General features: G+C 33.9%; 2 protein-coding genes across 2 annotated transcripts; both read left to right on the top strand.

Annotated features, from left to right (window-relative positions):
• Positions 1-931: 931 nt before the first annotated feature.
• Positions 932-20,907, top strand: LOC133330868 (uncharacterized; the record flags this gene model as incomplete). Its single annotated transcript, XM_061539272.1, has 7 exons — positions 932-998; positions 1,091-1,265; positions 13,262-13,788; positions 13,881-14,052; positions 20,292-20,351; positions 20,434-20,669; positions 20,807-20,907. Coding segments are annotated over exons 1-7 (1,338 nt in total), but the record flags the coding sequence as incomplete, so codon positions are not given.
• Positions 8,738-13,051, top strand: LOC133330866 (myosin regulatory light chain 12A-like). The gene is made up of 5 exons (XM_061539269.1): positions 8,738-8,779; positions 8,848-9,060; positions 9,115-9,234; positions 12,661-12,797; positions 12,853-13,051. Exons 1-5 carry the CDS (start codon positions 8,738-8,740, stop codon positions 13,040-13,042), a joined length of 702 nt encoding a protein of 233 aa, XP_061395253.1. The 3' UTR covers positions 13,043-13,051.
• Positions 20,908-20,916: the final 9 nt, after the last annotated feature.

Raw genomic sequence — 20,916 nt, 5'->3', positions numbered from 1 at the left:
AAGTGAGGGTGTGTTCCTATCAAAAGTGTTTTTATGTTACTATCACAATGTGTGGGTGTGTATGTGAGAGTATGTGTAGCACATTACTGCCTTTAGCCCATGGCTTAGGGTATTACAAGCGTGTGATTATTATTATAGCGAATCTATGAACGATGATGAGATATGTGTGTGGGACAACACACAACAGTTACTGTCAAACTTGCAATAATACAAAACCAACTAAACATTGCTAGACACCACTATTTTTAAATACAAAATCCTCTTGTGTGTCATCAAAGGGAAGACACATACTAACACATATATGATGTTGTAAATATTGGGGTGTAATGAAATGATTGATTTATTGTCACACTGCTTTACCAACAGAAATGAGATTTGGTTGAAAGTTCCATTACAGCCCATTAAACTCATCAGACAGACCTAAGATAGACCACAATCATGTATGTTGGTCCAAAGTGATGTTGGCCACATAATGCTATTTCCGTTTCCTATCGGGCTAGAAAAAAAAATGTAGCACACCGACACATTCACATACACCCACACATGTATGTATGTTGGTGTCTAGAGCAGCATTTATGAGCACAAACTCAAGTGGAGCTTAGATAAAAAGTGAAACAAGGAGATTGGGTTTAGGGTTTATTCCTATCAGTTTGTTGTTGTTGTATTGGAAATCCTCCAGTTAGTAACATATTAACTGTAAAAAATGTTTGCCGGTGGAACAGACACGGTTTAGTTATCATTAGAACGTGACGTATTTTGGACTTAAAAGAACGAGTTGATTGTCAATAGAATCGATTAGAAAAGCACGAACGAGGCATCTGTGCGGGAAAAAGTGAAAGTGTAAAAAATTATTTTTAAAGAGTTTCAATAATTAAAAATTAAAATAAAATAATAAAATATGAAATTATTATTGCTAATATTGTCAATATTAATGACCACCTCTTGGTGTGTCCTTGCAAAATCCACACCAACCGCAACCACAAAAAATCTTTTCCTAGGTAACCAGCGAACCAAAAGTCTTCCGCATAAATCTTCTTTGTTTATTGATTAGCTATCCATTCATTTAACCATCCATCCATCCATTCTACAGAATGTTCTTGCTTACAAGCTCAAGATCATAATGGTACGTCAAAGATGCCAACCATGGTTGCCGTAAATGCCTCAATGGCTCGTCATGCCAAAAATGATTGCTACATCATCTTCATTACCGGAACAAATGAGGAAATAATTTCGCTACGTTTTCAACATTTGCATCTAAGACCCAAGTAAGTTCGGCGATTTATTTTGTAAATAGTATTTTTTGTTGTATTCTATTGAAGGCCTAATTGATTTTATGACATTTTAAAGAGTTATGCTTCTTGCTATTTTGTTGTTAATTCATAAATATTGTCATTGGATTTAATGCTCGAGCAGTGACACCTGTTAGCATTTTGTATGCGTAATTACTCAAAATAAATGTTCGCATTGATTTAGTGGCGCCACATGACAATAATATTTTGTAGGAAATTCAAATGACACAAACTCGAAAAAAAATATTTAAAAAATCCACGCCTATGGAAGATCTGAAAAAATACTTTTTAAAAAGTCCACGCCAATCGAAGGCTTGCAAAGAATATTAAAAAAACGAAGAATTGAAAAAATATTTAAAAACCAGTAAGGAAAGTTTAAAAGTCGGACGGGGCCGACTATATGATACCCTTCACGACTTTGGGTATATTCCACATAGTCTCCTAACAGACGTCGCCTTTTGGACAGAACATTGACACGAAATTCAACGAATGATATATAGGAACTTTGGAGTACCATTTCTTTAAAATCGGACGAAAATATATATGGGAACCGATTTTCATTAAACACATATCATTCTAGATCTAATTCATTTCGATTTTCAGGAAATTTTGCACACATTCTAGACCTAATTTAGTACGATGTACCAAATTTCGTGTATATCAAAAGATATATAGGGACTTTGGTACACCATTTACCTTAAATCGGACGAAAATATATATGAGAGCTATATCTAAATCTGAACTAAAATAAATCTGAACCGATTTTCACGAAACTTAACACACATCATTCTAGACTCAATTCAATATGCTGTGCCGAATTTCGTGCAAATCGAGAGATATATAGGGACTTTGGTGCACCATTTGCTTAAATCGGACGAAAATATATATGGGAGCTATATCTAAGTCTTGGGAAATGACACCCTCCACGGACTAAGCGATCTGAGGGGGTGTGAATGGAAAAGACTGCAGGAGTTCGCAAAAAACACGGAATTCCTAGATTCATAGGGTATCAAACCCAAATGTTTTTCTTCATTAATATACACTTCACTAATTCTTGATTTTTACTTTCTCCGCACATCTAGAGCGCACAACAGGCCTCATATGGCTTAAGAGTATGTCCTTCTCATGTTGGACATGTGGTGGTATCATCCACCCCTCTTTTCAACCTAACCTAACCCATATCTAAGTCTGAACCGATTTTCACGAAACTTAGCACACGTCATTCTAGACTTAATTCAGTACGCTGTGCCAAAATTCTTACAAATCGAATGATTTTCAGGGACTTAGGTGCATCATTAACCTAAAATCGGACGAAAATATATATGGGAGTTATATCTAAATCTGAACCGATTTTCTCCAAATTCAATAGGGTTCGTCCTTGGGCCAAATAAGTGACTTGTGCCAAATTTCATCCAAATCGGATTATACGGACGGACGGACAGACGGACGGACATGCATAAATCGATTCAGAAAGTGATTCTATGCATATTCTCAAAAGGAACCATGGGTCTATCTCGATTCCTTTTGCCTGTTACAAACATATGCACAAAGACATAATACCCTGTACCACAGTGTGGTGAACGGTATAAATATAACCCTTGAAAAAATAATTTAACAAATTCACGCTATTGTAGTCCTTGAGTAAATTATTTTTCAAAACTGCACGCCCATTTATAGAGCTTGAATTTTTTAGATTACTTTATAGCAACGATTCTGAGTGATTTAATTGATACAACTAATAAACATACCCCAGTCAACAGTATATTGCAGTCAGCATGTCCATTCATGTATCCCCAATTATTTCTGTTACACACCTACACACAAAACGATTAACAAAACAAACGGCCGAAATATCACTATTAAACCAGGGGGCTTATGCTGAGAATCGATAGCGATATAATTGCGTATCGTAATTAATTTCGATCGTTCGAAATTTTCTAATTCAGTGAGTCGACACGTACCGAATCGTTTTTTTGTAATAGTGTTGTAAAATGAAAGCAAAATACCTTAAACCAACACTGTATAAAAGCGTGTATATTTCAAAGAATTAAAATTCTTTGAAAGCAAAATTTAAAATTTGATGGATCCGATTATATTTTGTTTTTTATCTTTTTCGGATGAAGAGTGTAATTTAACGGATGTAAGAAAACAAGTACGTATGAAATCCCTTGAAATTGGCAGACTCAGAGTACGTTGCAATAATATGTCTTGATAAAATGTTTAATTTTTGCCATTTATAGATTTTTAAAAAGATTCAGACTTCAAAAGAAGCCTTCATATATGTTCTTGAAGAAATTAATTTCAACGGAGCAATTTCAACAAGTATACCACCAAAAATACAACTGGCAGCAGCTTTGACTCTTCTGGTATCTGGGGGGCTTCCAACGCAATGTTGGAAATGATTTTATTATTGCAATGCAATTTGTAGAATACTTCAAAAGTTCCTTACATTGCATATTTTGTGTCTGCGATAGTGGTGGCAATATATTGAGTGGGAAATCCCCTTTTTATGTATACTTTTTTTGGCCCAAATTGTTTGCGATAACTCATATGCTATAGTGCAAAATAGCGAAGGCTTGCGTGTGACAGCGTTATCGCCTCATAGCATACGAAATTCCGACACACTTTAAGCGATATCGTCTGACAGAATACCAAAAGTACGAAATTTCGATCGTACGTCCATAATTCCGAACGGTAATGACTCTCAGCATCAGCCCCCAGGCAATAATAACAAACGAATATATCAACAACAACGAAACACTTGCGCTCTCTTCTCTCATAAAGACACACACGAACTCCCGAATGCACAAGTAAAAGAACAAGAATTACAATGCCATTACAAAGGAAAATATAATTGCTATTTTCTTTATGAATTTCAACGGAAAACACTTTAAAATAGATAATAAATAGATTTGCGGTAATTTATTTCAATATATTTCACTATTTTTATAATTTATAATCACTTTAATTCTTTCAATTTAAACATTTACACGGAGCGAGTAAATCTCGCGACCGGCCATTTATAGAAAATTGTTGACAACTGACGGAAGAGCAGCAAAGGAGTATTAATAGTGTTGTCAATACTAATATAATAAAAAAAACGCTGAGAACATGTTGTTGCTGCGAAAACTGAGTGTAAATAACAAACTATATTTAGGAGGCGTTTATACATATTGCAGGTGTTTAAATACATTTGTTTAGTTTATGTGCGTATAATAAAATGATATTTTTATTAAACAAAAAATCAAAAATACATGTTTACATGTTCAAAAATCTTCAAAACAAGGTAATTGTTTTGAAGATTTTTGAACATGTAAACGAATGGAAATTAACACAAAAACGTTAGAAAGAAGGACGAGTATTAAAAACATGTATTATACTGATAATCTAATATGAAATTTAGAATATATTTAGAACTTAAAATTTGTTGCAGAATGCATTGAACATGACACTTCGTATTGATAGTTCAAAAAGGGCATATCCCGCACCTCCACGAATAGTATGATCTGTGTGAAATAATTCAGCTCCGATCATTGTAACCATCAATACAGCTAAGTCACAACTCCTGTGTTGCATTTATGAATAAAAATAAATAATAGAGAACGCTACCACTTACCTTTTAAATTCTTACTGAATGTGCTGTTCCAAATCACTATGAATACGAAATATCATGTCCAAGGTATTCTACAACTCTTTTAAAGTTCAAAATGTATCTGAGACTTTATATTAGATTATGCTGAAGACGAGGAGACAACCATTATCAAAAGAAATGCAATTTGGAAATATGTGTCAGCTTAATATACGTTTTTAATATTCGTCCATTTTTATACCCTTTACACACTGTGGTACAGGGTATTATGTCTTTGTGCATATATTTATAACAGGCAAAAAGATAGACACATGGTTCCTTTTGAGAATATGCATACAATCACTTCCTGAGTCGATTTATGCATGTCCGTCCGTCCGCCTGTCCATGTTAAATTGTAAACAAAGTACAGGTCGAATTTATGCTCCAAATTGGATGAAATTGGGCACAGTTCTTCTATTTGGCCTAGGGACGAACCCTACTGAAATTGGGAAAAATCGGTTAAGATTTATATATAGCTCCCATATATATTATTGTCTATATATATCTTCCGATTTGCACGAAATTTGGCACAGCGTACTGAATTTAGTCTAGAATGATGTGTGTAAATGTTCATGAAAATCGGTTCAGATTTAGATATAGGTCCCATATATAATTTCGTCCGATTTAATGTAAATGGTGTATCAAAGTCCCTATATATCTATCCGTGTGCACACCCTAAATTTCCTTCGGCATAGCGTACTAAATTGAGACTAGAATGATGTGTGTAAATTTTCTTGAAAATCGGTTCAGATTTAGATATACCTGCCATATATATATGTCGGTTCACATTTGGATAAAGGTCACATAATTTAGTCCATCCAATTTCATGTTAATGGCCCTTTTGCTAGGATGTAGTTTTTAAATATACTGATAGTGTTGAAGGGTATCATATAGTCGGCTCGTCCGACTTTACTACATTCCTTACTGGTTTGTGTTAATTTTTATTCCTTTACATAGCGCTCGACAAATTTTCAAACCAATTGTATTTGTTTAATTAAAATAGGTTTTTATTATATACACATTGAATTGAATGAACAAGTTTATTAAAACATTTATGGTCTGTTCCTGTACTGCAAGAATCTACGAGTTTTTACTATTTTTTTTCGATATCATAAAGGAAAAAAAGTGTTGTCGTGGTAAATAATAGTAGATTCTTGCAGCACGGGAACATACCAATACTAAATAGAGTTCCTTATTTAAACTCAGTTTTTACAGTCACAACATGTTCCCAACGCTTTTTTATTATTATATAGTATTGACAACACTGTTACTACTCCTTTGCTGCTCTTCCGTCAGTTGTCATAAATTTTCTACAAATGGCCGGTCGTGAAATTTAACCGTTCCGCGTAAATGTTTAATTAAAAAGAATTAAAGTGATAATAAATTATAAAAATAGTGAAATATATTAAAATTAATTACCGCAAATCTATTTATTATCGATTTAAAGTGGTTTGAGTTGAAATTCATGAAGAAAATAGTGTTTTTATTTTGCCTTGCAATGACATTGCAATTCTTGTTGTTCCTTTAATTGTGCTTTCAGGAGTTCTTTTGTGTTTTTTAATGAGAGAGGGAGAGCAAGTGTTTTGTTGTTGTTGGTATTGTCGGTTGTTATTATAGTGCGATTTAATAGTGATCATTCGGTAGTTTGTTTTATTAATCGTTTTGTGTGTGGGTGTGTAACAGAAATGATTGGGGATGCGTGAATGGACAGGCTTAATGCAATGTAATGTTGAAAGGGTAAGTTTATAACCAAAGTTCTATCATTAAAATTTCTTAAATTCAAATTCAAATTCAATTTCTTAAATTTTTTTTCAAGAACTATAATTAACAGTACATTAAAAAAAATTGTTTCAATGGCTAACAAATATTTTGAAGAGACTTTTTTAGTGGTAGAATTTTTTTAAAGACTGCAAGTAGGCAAAGATGTTTTACAATTTTTCCAATGTAAAAAATTAGGCGTAGTTTTCAAGGGCTATAATTAGGCGTGGATTTTTTAAAGAATATTTTTTCAAGGGCTATAATTAGGCGTGGATTTTTTAAAGAATATTTCAAGGGCTATAATTAGGCGTGGATTTTTTAAAGAATATTTTTTCAAGGGCTATAATTAGGCGTGGATTTTTTAAAGAATATTTTTTCAAGGGCTATAATTAGGCGTGGATTTTTTAAAGAATATTTTTTCAAGGGCTATAATTAGGCGTGGATTTTTTAAAGAATATTTTTTCAAGGGCTATAATTAGGCGTGGATTTTTTAAAGAATATTTTTTCAAGGGCTATAATTAGGCGTGGATTTTTTAAAGAATATTTTTTCAAGGGCTATAATTAGGCGTGGATTTTTTAAAGAATATTTTTTCAAGGGCTATAATTAGGCGTGGATTTTTTAAAGAATATTTTTTCAAGGGCTATAATTAGGCGTGGATTTTTTAAAGAATATTTTTTCAAGGGCTATAATTAGGCGTGGATTTTTTAAAGAATATTTTTTCAAGGGCTATAATTAGGCGTGGATTTTTTAAAGAATATTTTTTCAAGGGCTATAATTAGGCGTGGATTTTTTAAAGAATATTTTTTCAAGGGCTATAATTAGGCGTGGATTTTTTAAAGAATATATTTTCAAGGGCTATACTTAGGCATGGATTTTTTAAAGAATATTTTTTCAAGGGCTATAATTAGGCATGGATTTTTTAAAGAATATTTTTTCAAGGGCTATAATTAGGCGTGGATTTTTTAAAGAATATTTTTTCAAGGGCTATAATTAGGCGTGGATTTTTTAAAGAATATTTTTTCCAAGGAAAAATATATTTTAATCATTCAATACAAATTATAAGATTTTACAAACACACACACATCCATATATCACACTTTATAAAGACATTGACCAGAATATTCCAAATTACATGTTGTTGATCAACAATTTTCACATTCATTCAAATGTATGTTCGAGATGAGTATCAAAATTTTGTTGCACTTCATCTGCAACCATCAATCTTGAAAATTAAAGCATCTCTGCACACAACAACAAGAAAAATGTGGAAATGATTCGATTAATGCAGCTGTGGAAATATATCAATTTAATATTACTTGGACATAAGATAGTGGGGTATACCGTATTTGAGAGCTTGAAAAACATATCTATCAGTGATAGGATCTTTAGCATTCGAACAGAGAGAACACAGTGACGACATTCGACATAATTTCCTCAGGAGGAAACAAATTATGTGGACAAAAATATTGTCAGAGTTGAATAAACCTTCAATCGCACACACAATGACACAAAATGAGATATATTTTTTCGATTGAAATATTTTTGAACATGACTAAAAAATGTTTGTCAGTATTTGTGTCAATTTTAAAATGTAAACAGAAATTCGGTAAAAAAGAAATAAATCATAAATTTGATTGCTTGCATGATCGATTTGTTGCTGAATTAAAAGACAATTTGTTGTGAACAAAATTTAGTTATTTTTTAGAACTCGGTCGGAAGTGAACATAGAAGCGCTCAAAAGGATAAGCAATCAAATCGGTTCGGTTTCCTGTGACAAAAAATTAAATCGTGAAGAAAAAATTTGGAATTTATTTTATTATCCTTATAGTTATTGTATCCTGTGAACAAGAAAAAATAGAGTTTTAATTATCCTGTCAAAAAATATAAAAAGTCCCTTCGTTATCCTTAAAACTATAATATCCTGTGAACAAGAAAAAAATAGTGTTTTTGTTATCCTTAAATTGTTATATCCTGTGTACAACAAAATTATAAAAGTCCTTTCAATTATCCTTAAAATAATAAATTCATTCACGTGCCAATAATTTTGTGTTACTAAACAACATGACCAGTGAACATGCAATTTCCTATGATGATTTGGAAAGGGTAGGAGAATTTATCGCCATCACTCAAATTAGTTGGAAGGAAATAAAAAATGAATATTTTTAATTTAGCGCCGCCAAAAAGTGGCTGCTGCCCGCAAACCATCAACACCACAGCCAATTGAAACGGAATCTGAAGCCATGCAGGCAATCAATGAAATATTTAATCCGACATTGAAGATACCAGTAAGCGCAGGGCCCTATCGGCCACCCGAGGAATTGTCGCCGGAGGATTTTGATGCCGAACGAGATTTAGACATACGAAAATTGGCGGAATTAAAAGAAGTAAATACGTGTTGGATTTTAAGGATATTATTAAAACAAACAAAAATGTTCCAGGTATTCTTATTATTCGATACCGATTGTGATGGTTTGTTATCAAAGGATGATTTACGTTTTACATTTGGTGCATTGGGCTGTGAATCTTCGGAGGAATTGCTGGAGGAAATGCTAAAAGAGGTAAGTTTTTTAATTAAATATTAGTTTTAATGGACTATACATTTAATTAAATTTGACAGTATTGAATAGGGAGAATAAAGTTCAAATTATTGAAAATTAAATTGGAAATACGAAAAACTACATTATAAATAATTCGGTTGTTTGTACTTGTATTTCCCCTATTCCAAAAATCGAGGGATTATAAACAATTTCTGCAAATATAGCCAACTATGATTGAATAGGACGTTTTAAAGTTTTCTAGATCAAGGAGACCAATTCTTGACTTCTAAAAGCAAAATAATTTCTCTTCTAAGATAATAACACATTTCAAAGGTTTTCTACAGCTATTTTACAGATTTTCTATATAAGGATATCTTATAAACAATTTTGCTAAAGATCAGTCACAAGTTTCTCCTTTAGATAGGAGACCTTCGAGTGAATAAGGAAAAAATGTTAATTCTTTCTATGACTAGAAGGTCTTCGAAGTTTCTCGAAATTCGTTTAAAGTAGATATATCTATTTTATTCACGATAAAGATGACAATATATGTTTCAGTGAATAATAATACGGACGAATTCGACCATTCCTCATAATAAGGAATTTATACAGAATATATTGATACATAAGACCTGATACATAAATTTGGGGCTTTAATGATATGACACGGCTAAAATTGAGAAAAGACCATTAAAACGTTAAAATATCGATTTCTCAATCTCGATTTCTAAAATCTTATGAGCAATATTTTTGTAGAGTATTGCGTGGATGAAGAATGACATATTACCAAAGGAGTCCGGTTCAATAAATTAAGAACAAAACAATTCCTCATTCGATTTTACTGCAGAAATGTATAAAACTGCATATCTTTCTTCAAAAGCTGTTTATTCAATCAAAGTATGCTCCATTCGCTTCAATACACTTCTACCGAAATGCTTGAAAAAAAATGAAAATCGGTCGGCGAGAGATCCGGTGAATATGGTGGATGCTGCAAAACTTCATATTCCAGTTCGTTCAGTTTCGCAATTGTTTTGTGCGATGTATGCGGCCGAGCGCTGTCATGGAGCAATAGTGGACCATGCCGATTCACAAGCGATAGGCGTACAATTTGTAACTTATCGTGCATCTCATCAAGCAAGTTCCCTCGTGGATACGGCTGGATCCGCTTCCACTAGAGCCTTCAGAACATTTTGCAGTGCAAAATCGCCAGTCCGAAATTTTCGAACCTACGCTGCACGCGTTATGCCAAAGACAAAACTATTACGAAAACAGGGAGATAAACGTCCGGATGTAAAGAGAATCCGACATTGCATACGCACAAACCTAATACAATTTCCAAAAAATTAAGATATGAAGCTAGATTTTCAAGTACAATAGGGTCGCCAGCAAAAAAAAAAAAAAAATCGCACTATAACGATGTCAAATTTTACCTTCTGGAGTTTTCATATACATTGAACTCTCGATGATGTGACCTAATTAATGTCGAGGTAGTTCATATTTTCGATTCGAACAGCTAATTGCCTGATTTGTTTCAATACCTTAATTCCAGTTTGTTTCTTTACATTTTCGAGAGTTCTCACCAAGGCCCTTCATACACCCTCAGACCATGACCTCGATTTTGTCTCACAGTGTTATCTTACCTCCACACAGTGTTACTGTCCGATTTCAGGGTTTTAAAAATCTTAGTCGCTGCTTCCAATCGTAGCGGATGTACGTTGTCATTTAAGATTCTCAATAGTTGCACACTCCTAGGAAAAAACGGTTTCTTTGGTTGAAGGGCCACATTACGAGGCTAGGTCAAATGACCACTTTTTCTGTGCAAAATTCATAGCACCAACAAAATCATAGTATTCGTTATTGTTGAATTTGGAAGAAATCGGTTCAGATTTGGATATAGCTCCCATACATATGTTCGCCCGATTTTATATAAATGGTGCACCATACTACCAATATTAGTCCGATTTAGACAAAATTTTGCACAGAATATTGAATGAGGTCTAGATTGATATGTGTCAAGTTTTGTTGAAATCGATTCAGATTTAGATATAGCTCCCACATATAGTTTCCAAAGATAGTATGTGTCTTCTATCAACAGGATATTGTACAAATTATAATTTTTTGTATGTACCCAAAGTGGTAAAGGGTATCATATAGTCGGCCCCGTCCGACTTTTTATCTGTCCTTTCTGGTTGTCTTTGAAAGCATTCATTTTTCTGTGACATTTTTCCAAATTTTGCGCTAATTTTAAGCAAAGTAAATTTACTATTTGCTTTGAAAATTTCTCTCTTTCATCCGAAATGTTGTCGTCATTAATTTTGCTCACTACATGTTTGAAAACAGCACCAGGGTTTTTTTCTTTTTGTTACCTTTTCGCCATATTTAAAAATATCGATTTTTATGCGGAGGTTGCCTAGATAAAAGAGGTATTACTCGAAAAACGCAAAAAAATCGCAACTTGAAATACATTGAAAATAACTCATTACTTACCACTTAATTTATGTGCAAATTTTCAAAGAGGTCATATTGTGGGGATTATAGGAGCGTTTATTACCCGAATTGACTAATTTGCTTCCCACATCGGGTGTAAAGTATTCTTACCCAAAAATTTCGAATAGAGATATTTTTAATGTCTACCTCATGGTATAAAAAACTAGCCCCTGACGAACTTTACGATGTTTTTACGTTTAAAGCTACTATTATCGGAGCCCATTAAATTGTATCTATATAAGAATATCCGAAATGTTTGTCAACCGAGTTTGCTCTTATTTGTTATTATGAATTCTAATTGGGAAGAAAGTGTTCCTAGAAATTATAAATATCGTTCGATCTTTATGTAAAGCCACCATGTCATTCGGACGTATTTATTTACAGAACATGTGTATGTCTATGTTTCTACAGAGGCCCCATGCAAAGGACACACGTCATTTTCGGTATGTTCTATCTAGTCCTATCGATATTCTCCAAGCTGTAGTTTGGTATCTGATTTTTCTCCCGACAAAAATTGAACATGGCGATGTATTGATCCATCTCTTCATATCTGACATGCTTATCGGTTACCGCAATCCCTTCTGATATTTGTGTTTTAAGTGTGACAAGAAAAACGGGCCGAAATACAATTTTTGGACCAATTTAATCCCAACATATTAACCGACCATCACTAAAAATACAAATACCGCCAGATGGAGAACTCCTTACAAAATTTTGTTATGATTGATAAGTTATTGTGACCTGTACTTCAATTTCAATTTATAATGGATTCAGCCAGTTGAAATATAACGATTGGAATGCTTAATACATTTCCAGATCATATTTTATATTTCATACACAATCATATTTTATCCTTACAGCATAGTTGTTGAACTGATCCGACAAATATAAAAATATATTTCCATCTCTCCTAACATAATTTAATTTAATCAATTTGATAATGTCAATATATTTCATTTTCAGGCCAAAGATCCCTTAAATTTAGATGCTTTTGTGGAATTGATGAGTTTTCGTACAGTGGAACTAGATCCAGAAGATGTTCTTCTAGAGGCATGGAGTAAATGGGATTTATATGGCACTGGTAAAATTGAAGAAAAGAGGTAAATTTCAACAAATATACCCCAAGAAACCCATTTATAATTCCCTTTTTCACAGAATGTTTGAAGAATTGACCAGCTATGGTGATCGTCTATCCGATTCCGAAGCCAAAGCTGCCCTGAAACATGCACCATTGGCCAAACCCAAGAATTTAGAAGACCCACCAATGATTGATTATCCGGCCTTTTGTCATTTGCTATGTGGTGTAAGGAAACGCAAGGATGTGGCCGAAGGAGAAGATAATTGAATAACAAATTTTATTAAAATTAATATTTTTTTGTATTACGTAATATTTACAAAATCGAATCAATCAATAAAAATATTTTTATGCTCAACAATTTTGATTTTTCTTTATCGCTTTTGTGATCAATTTGTTAGGTCTTTTTTTATAGCTTCCGTTTCCGTTTGTTCTAAATTGTGTGTGCTTAGATTTTTTCTGCCATCTCATTTTGATTTGTATTTGCAGCTGTTTGGATTACATTGAAATTTTTCCATATTTACGTGAAGCAGTTGTCGAGAATACCACACAGCCTGAGTACATAATTTGTAACTACACTAGCACGGTCAGCACTGCGGCCAGCAATGCCACATCTCAAGAGGCAGTGACCACTAACAGCATTACCACCACACATAGCCCCCCAGCAACGTCACTAACGCTAAGTAATGTCACTGCAACGTCCAGTCCCTCTAGCGCATCCAATATTGGCCATCTTCCCAGCAATGTGACATCGATTGCCAACATTTCTACCACCACGACCCTCATGAATTCGCATGATTTATCACCTCATCAATTTATTTATAGTTCGGGCAAAGTGTTTGCTTTGCGTTTACGTTTTAATAATAAACCGCCACCAGTGACGCCTTCGTCAGCAACACCTTTGTCACCCACTTCAACAACAAGAACAACGGAGGACAATGATTTAAAAACGGTGCCAGTGAAAATCGATAATTGGAATTTAAATGTCACCGTTGAATATCGATTTTTAAAGAAAGGTAAGAAGGACAAAGGAATTTTGTGCCATTATTTTATACATTGTGTAGATTATAATTGTCCTGGATTTTATTTTTATTTGCATCCGCTGTAGAACGCTTTAAAAATGATGGCCGCCTAATACCCGGCACATATTGTGATTACTATTTCTTCGCCAATCCGGATGTATCGCCGAAGGCACTGGAAATTTGGAAATATTTCCATTCGCCACGATTTCCAGCTAAATATCCTGCCCATATTAAGTGTTCATACAAATTTATTGGAAGGTAAGTCAAATAAAAATTCAACTGTACCAAAAAAGTTAAAGTGCTATAGAGAAGGCTTCAAAAAGGACAATGAGAAAATATAGGTTTCAGAAGTCGACAATAGTAATGAATGAATTTAAAATGAGTAAACTAAAAACCAGTGAGCGGATCAGTATAGTCGGAAGGGGCCGACCATACAATGCCCTACAGAACTACCACGGAAATCTAACTTTCTGCGGATGTTTATTTCGAGCCTAGGCAATAAATATTTCGTGATATTTGCACCCTTTTGGCCGATTAGATCAACAGCACATCTTCCTTACACTGACAAATTTTCCGAATAATCCCAATATTCAGTGCATCCCTTCTAATTACTTGACCAGATTCCCTTCACCGTGGATTTTGTTGTTATGTTCGGCTTGTGGCCTACAGATCGCCTCGAAAAAACAAAAAACAGTTTTAGGTACACTTCATCCCAAATTTTTTGTGATATTCACCAAAAATTATAGGCGTTGTCCTTGACCATAACTGGAACCTCTTGGAAAATTTTAAAGCGATCTGCGCTATATTTCTGCCCTCTAATGTTAATGGATTACTAAATAATATCTGAATACGTAAGCACCTATAAATATTTATGTTTAACTCCCACATCCGAGTACATACGACAATATAATTGGCATCAATTTAAACTCAACTAAACTGTCAACTTCTCCGGTCTATGTCCAATGATCAGGGATCATTTGACCCGCTATATAATAAACAGGCATGCTAAATCTTTGGCCCGATCCCCTTCTCCATGTAAAATTTCGCGATATCCGGTCTATGGAGCGACCAGAAAAACGACAAAATTAAATATTTGGTCCATTTCTGACAACATAGTTCTGAAGGGTATAAAAATAATGAACTTTTGAATTTGACCTCATTTCATTTGTAAACCGTAAAACACAATGATATAAAATGTTACTGGTGTAAAGCTCAAAGTCTCCGGATTTCAAATAAATAAGGATTTTTCCTCTCTACCTGAAATGGTGTGCATCGGTTAGTTGAGCTTGGCTTGCTTTTTCCGATGTAAGGTTATAATGTATCAGTTCTGGGGTTATTTTTTGTCGAAGCGCTATTCTGGGTTTGCTGTGAATTTTTTTTCTTATGACCAATGCATCCCATTTTCTATGTTTAATTTGGGTTGGTATGGGTCACTGGTTCGTTAGGTTCCACCGCTACACGTTACTTATGATATTGGGTCAGAATGCTTTTGTGTGTTCGAAACAGCGTATAGCTGAATCGATTTTGTACATACTTCACATATTTTAAGCTTCGTTTCCCTGGAAATATCTACATAAACATTAGTTTAATTCCAATATTGCGAGATGGTCTACCCAGGTATTCTAATTATTACTGTATGTGCAATATCTTGGCAGATATCATCGACATTAGAGTAACTTCTGGTAATGTGGACCATGCGTCAAATGTGGACCACCCCCCATATCTAAGAAAATGCTTGAAATATGCCAATGCCGCCTTGATAAATATTTTCCTAATTAGTGAAAACAAACATCAAACTTGGTTTTTAATAAATAATTGCAATGTTGAAAATTTAGTAGGTGAAAATGTAGCTCTGATTGTAAAAGTGTGGTTTGAAAATTTTTTAGCACAATAGTCGAACGATTTTGTAAAATAGTCGAACATTTTGTTTTTCTCGAATATAAAGTGGTTATGTGGTTTTCTTGTTTTCTTTAACAAAAATACACATTTATCTGTAATTACTTTCAATTATTTTAAAATTTTTATTCATTTTTGAAGCCGATATTTATTTTTAAATAAAAATATTCAATGTCGGGTAATGTGGACCACTATAAAAAAGTGGGACATTTTCATGAGGACGAGTTCGAAACAAGGGCGCATTTAATATACGAGGAGGTATTCTATCCTCTGAAAACTCGATATCAGAAATTATAAGTGCCTCGGTAGGATAATGAAGCAAGGACCTTTAAAATACCGCAAATGGGGTGGTACCCTTAAATGGGGGCTATTCCAAAACATGGACCCATATATTTCTGCATTCATTGTTACCCAAGTGTGCAATAAATTGAAATTTATCACAATTAATCCACAACCTACCTTTAACTTACTGATCCTCATTACCCACACATACTGGTCCACATTACCCACATAACATTTTTATGGACAAATATATATAATTTTTGACCTGGAATATAATTAGCCAACAAATCTACCATGTTGTGAAAACAATTTGTTTTTATTTTTTCCGTTGTTACGCCCACAACATCAAAAAAAGAAAATGGTGGTCCACATTACCCGAAGTTACTCTATATATGTCTTGGAGCTAGCGTAAGGGAGCCCATGTTATGTCTCTTCTCTGAGAGTAGACTTAAATCATTATTTACTTAGATACAATTATGAACAGTAGCCGTGACTGGCTTGTGTTCGCATTAAGAGTTCTGCACCGTCGTATATGACATAACCCTCAAGCAAAGGTTCCGCTCAATTTTAAGTATTTTGTAGGCCTATTAAAACATTTTTTCAATATAATTCTCCGTTATACACAGACAACTTTTTTATTGAATTTTTTTTTAATAATTTCATTTTTTCCATGTTGTACCTTGCTTCGAATACAAGTTACAATTCCTAAAATCATGTGAAAGTCACTATTTCTTCAAAAAATGTAAACATTTCATTAGTATCAAAACTATTTTCTTACTTCGTTCTACTTTACCATTATTTACGATTATTTTTCCTCTCTCTAGCGCTCTCTTTGCAACAACAAATGTATTTCTCCCAAGAAAAAAAAACACCACCACAACCACCATTGTGGTTCCGTTCTCCGCCCTCCCCTCATTTCGTGTTTGACTACTGACTACTGTTGCTAACAACTACGGACTTTCCACTCACTCGATTGTAACTAGTTTTGTAATTCTTTGTTTTACCGACCTATGTAGTTACAAAATTCGCATTTGTATTTTCCAAATTATTTCGAAATAAATGACAACTATCATATATCAAACAAACGTTGATACGAACAACAAGCACAATCGTAGTACATAAGGAGAAACGAGACAAAACATAACGAAGAAGTAGAAAACATAGAATAACCAGTAAGGAAAGTAGTAAAGTCGGACGGGGCCGACTATATGATACCCTTCACCACTATGGGTATATTAAACAGGACAATTAACATGAAATTGGATGAACTAAAATATGTGATATTTATCTAAATATGAATCAACTTAGATCAATATATAAGCATGACATTTGTTTGTTACAATGGGACAAATGTTGGGGCGTTGGGCTATGTCTGTACTTCTAGAAAACGCAACTACCTTATTCTATGCTCAATTTTGTACGTTGTGCAAAATTTCATGTCAATCTGACAAACACCATTTGCACCGTTTACTTAAAATCGGACGAAAATATATGTGGAATCTATATCCAAATATGAACCGATTTCAACGAAACTTGTCCCAGGTTGGGTTATACTAATTTCAGTACGTTTTGTTCCTATCAACCATATATTGGTTCCTTGGTGCGTCAATTACTTAAAATCAATCGATCTATGCAATATTAGAACTTTGGTACATTATTTACATTAAATCTGACGGAAATATATATATCTTAATCTGAACCGGTTTTCACGAAACTTAGCACACATCATTCTAGGCTTAATTCAGTACACTATGCCAAATTTCGTACAAATCGAAAGATATATAGGGACTTTGGTGCACCATTTACATGAAATCGGACGAAACTAAATATGGGAGCTATATCTAAATATATACCGATTTTCTCGAAACTTGACAGACATCATTCTAGGCTCAATTCAGTACGTTATGGCAAATTTCGTGCAAATCGAAAGATATATGGTGCACCATTTACATGAAATCGGACGAAACTATATATGGGAGCTATATCTAAATCTGGACCGATTTTCACGAAACTTGGCAGACATCACTCTAGGCTCAATTCAGTAGGTTATGCCAAATTTCGTGCAAATCGAAAGATATATAGGGACTTTGGTGCACAATTTACATGAAATCGGACGATTTTCACGAAACTTTGCGGACATCATTCTAGGCCCAATTCAGTACGTTTTACCAAATTTCGTGCAAATCGAAAGATATATAGGGACTTTGGTACACCATTTACATGAAATCGGACGAAAATATATATGGGAGCTATATCTAAATCTGGACCGATTTTTCCCAATTTCAATAGGGTTTGTCCTTGGGCCAAACAAATGAGCTGTGCCAAATTTCATCCAATTCGAATCATAAATGCGACCTGTACTTTGCTCACAAAAATACATGGACAGACAGACAGACGGACGGACATGCTTAAATCGACTTAAAAAGTGATTCTATGCATATTCTCAAAAGGAACCATGGGTCTATCTCGTTTCCTTTTGCCTGTTACAAACATATGCACAAAGACATAATACGCTGTACCACAGTGTGGTGAAGGGTATAAAAATGGAAATATTAAAACGACAAATAAACACACGCTCCAAAGTATTTTAAACTTCCAATCATAAAATGCAAAATGAATTCCAATCATAAAATGCAGAAATTCATTTCATTGTATTGTATTTTTTCTGTGTATTTATGCGGTCTTATCCATTTTTTTGCTTTATTCATTCTAATTGTATGTATTTTGAAGGCTCTAGCCGCGATTTTAAGGCGAAGTTTCATTAAAATTTCGCTCATACAATGTAAGTACTCTTAGGATATATTGGTATTGAAAATGGGATGTATCGGTCCACGCTTTAGTATAGCGTCCACATAAGAATTATTTTGCATTATGGGAATATTGAAAGATTTTTCCTTGGTCAGCAAATCCTTCTACCAAAAAGTAAACATTTTAGAGCAGATCCCATATGACGATTTGAGTAATTTGGTTAGATTGGTCACGTTTTTCATCAAATTTCAAATTTTCAGTATGTGTTTCTTTGCGATTCAGGTACTATATTTACATTATACATGTTTAATTAATGTAATGGCTTGCTCCAGTAACGTACACAAGATTTCTTTCGTTACGGTGGAAGAGGGCGTGTTTGGATGAAATCGGTACTTAGTATTATTGGTATTTATTTTCAGAATTGATCCACATAAACTTTAAGAATTCTATAGATAGAATTCCATAGCCCAATAATTGAAGTCTATAGCCATCCCTTTTAGACTTTCTGAAATCGATAATTCTATACCCTCTACCACACGGAATGACAATATTAATTTTGTCCTTCCGTTTGTAACTCATCGAAATATTCATTTCCGACCGTATAAAGTATATATATATATATATTATTGAAGTAGGGTGCCGGAAATTTGCACAGGGTTGTCTTTTGTCTGCAGGCAGGTCAAGTTGAAGATAGGATATATCGGTCCACGTTTAGGTATAGCTCCCATATAAGGGTATCCCCCAATTTTCGTTTGTGTGGGGGTCTTTAGCTCTTTTTACAAACGAATTCGCTGATATTTGTTGTGATACATGATAGCAAATCTACCTACCAAAAATTATTAATATTCGCCCCCTTTTTGGGGTAGTCCCCATATAACCCCCCTTTTTATATTAAAATAGTTATATGATTTATTCCGCGTTTTGGATTTTGGTTCTAAGACTCTGTTGTAAGCATTTCAAGGTTCGATAATGATCTATAGCCCGCATTTAAGCCAAGCCCTAGCCCCTGTGTGGGAGGTACCAGAAGGCGTGGACCAATATTCCCCATTTTCGAACTTCAACTATGTTTGGAAAAAATAATAAGATGTGCAAAGTTTGGATGAAATCCAAATTTTTGAAACATATTTTATCCAAAGAAACATGGGTCTAGAATTAATATTTCGATGAGGCACATTTTCACCGTATCAAAGTGTATACACTCTCATTAGCCGTAAGGCTAACGGTATAAAAATCCATTAAAAATTGCTGAAATTTGTATTTAGTACACTTTATGGTTTACATAATTGTTTGTTAAACTTAGATTAGGTGGTTCCCAGTAGTTCCCTGGCCCTTTAAGGTTGCAGGTGCAGTAGTTTTGACTTCCTAAACAAACAACACTTGCAAATTTTTCTGTGTAGGAAAGCCAAAGGTGCAGATATCTCAAATATCTTATCTGTATCAACGCCTTGAAGTCAATGTATAATTCATGTGGTCAATTTAAAGTTATTTGGAGAAAAAACATTAAACGTATTAATATTTCTTCGAATATTTATATAATGTGTTTTAAAAATCTAAGGTTTGCACATTTTCAGGCCAGAAACACGCGTGGAACTGATATTCGAAGAATTGGAAATACCCATGGTTAACGACAGGTATTGATTAGCCCCAAAATAAAAATCTCTATCAACATCTTGAAACTAAAAAAATATATTTCGTTTATTAAATAATTTCCAGTTGCAATTTAGACAAACTAACCATATTCGATGCAGAATCCCTTAATATGAACGCTGTCATCGATGTCCTGTGCGGCAATTCGTCGAGTGGCACACGTCATATTCTCAGCACAGGACCGGATCTTTTAATTGAATTCAATGCAAGTTCTAATGTAACGGCAAAAGGATTTCGTGGTAAATTCAAATTTATACCGAATAACGAAATTATGGAAATGAAGAAGGCGAACAAAGCTACAGGTAAATAAATCGATAAAGGGGGGAAATGAAAATTTATTTCAATTTATGGGATTTTATTTGTATAGATTGGAATAGTTTTTGTAAAATGATTGACCATTTGTGTGTATTTCTGTGTTTTTTTCGCTTCCTCCAAATAGATATACCATTTGTGGCGGATATGTATAGTGGTGGGGGTGGTAGTGGTGGCACGGCTGCAGGTGGTGGTACCATTATTGACAATAGTTTAGCTGAAATAAAAGTTGACAAC

Source organism: Musca vetustissima, unplaced genomic scaffold, assembly GCF_032173495.1.
Source record: "Musca vetustissima isolate MV318-11 ecotype Yass unplaced genomic scaffold, APGP_CSIRO_Mvet_v1 utg16650, whole genome shotgun sequence".
Taxonomy (NCBI): domain Eukaryota; kingdom Metazoa; phylum Arthropoda; class Insecta; order Diptera; family Muscidae; genus Musca; species Musca vetustissima.
This window is presented reverse-complemented; position numbering and strand designations above follow the sequence as displayed.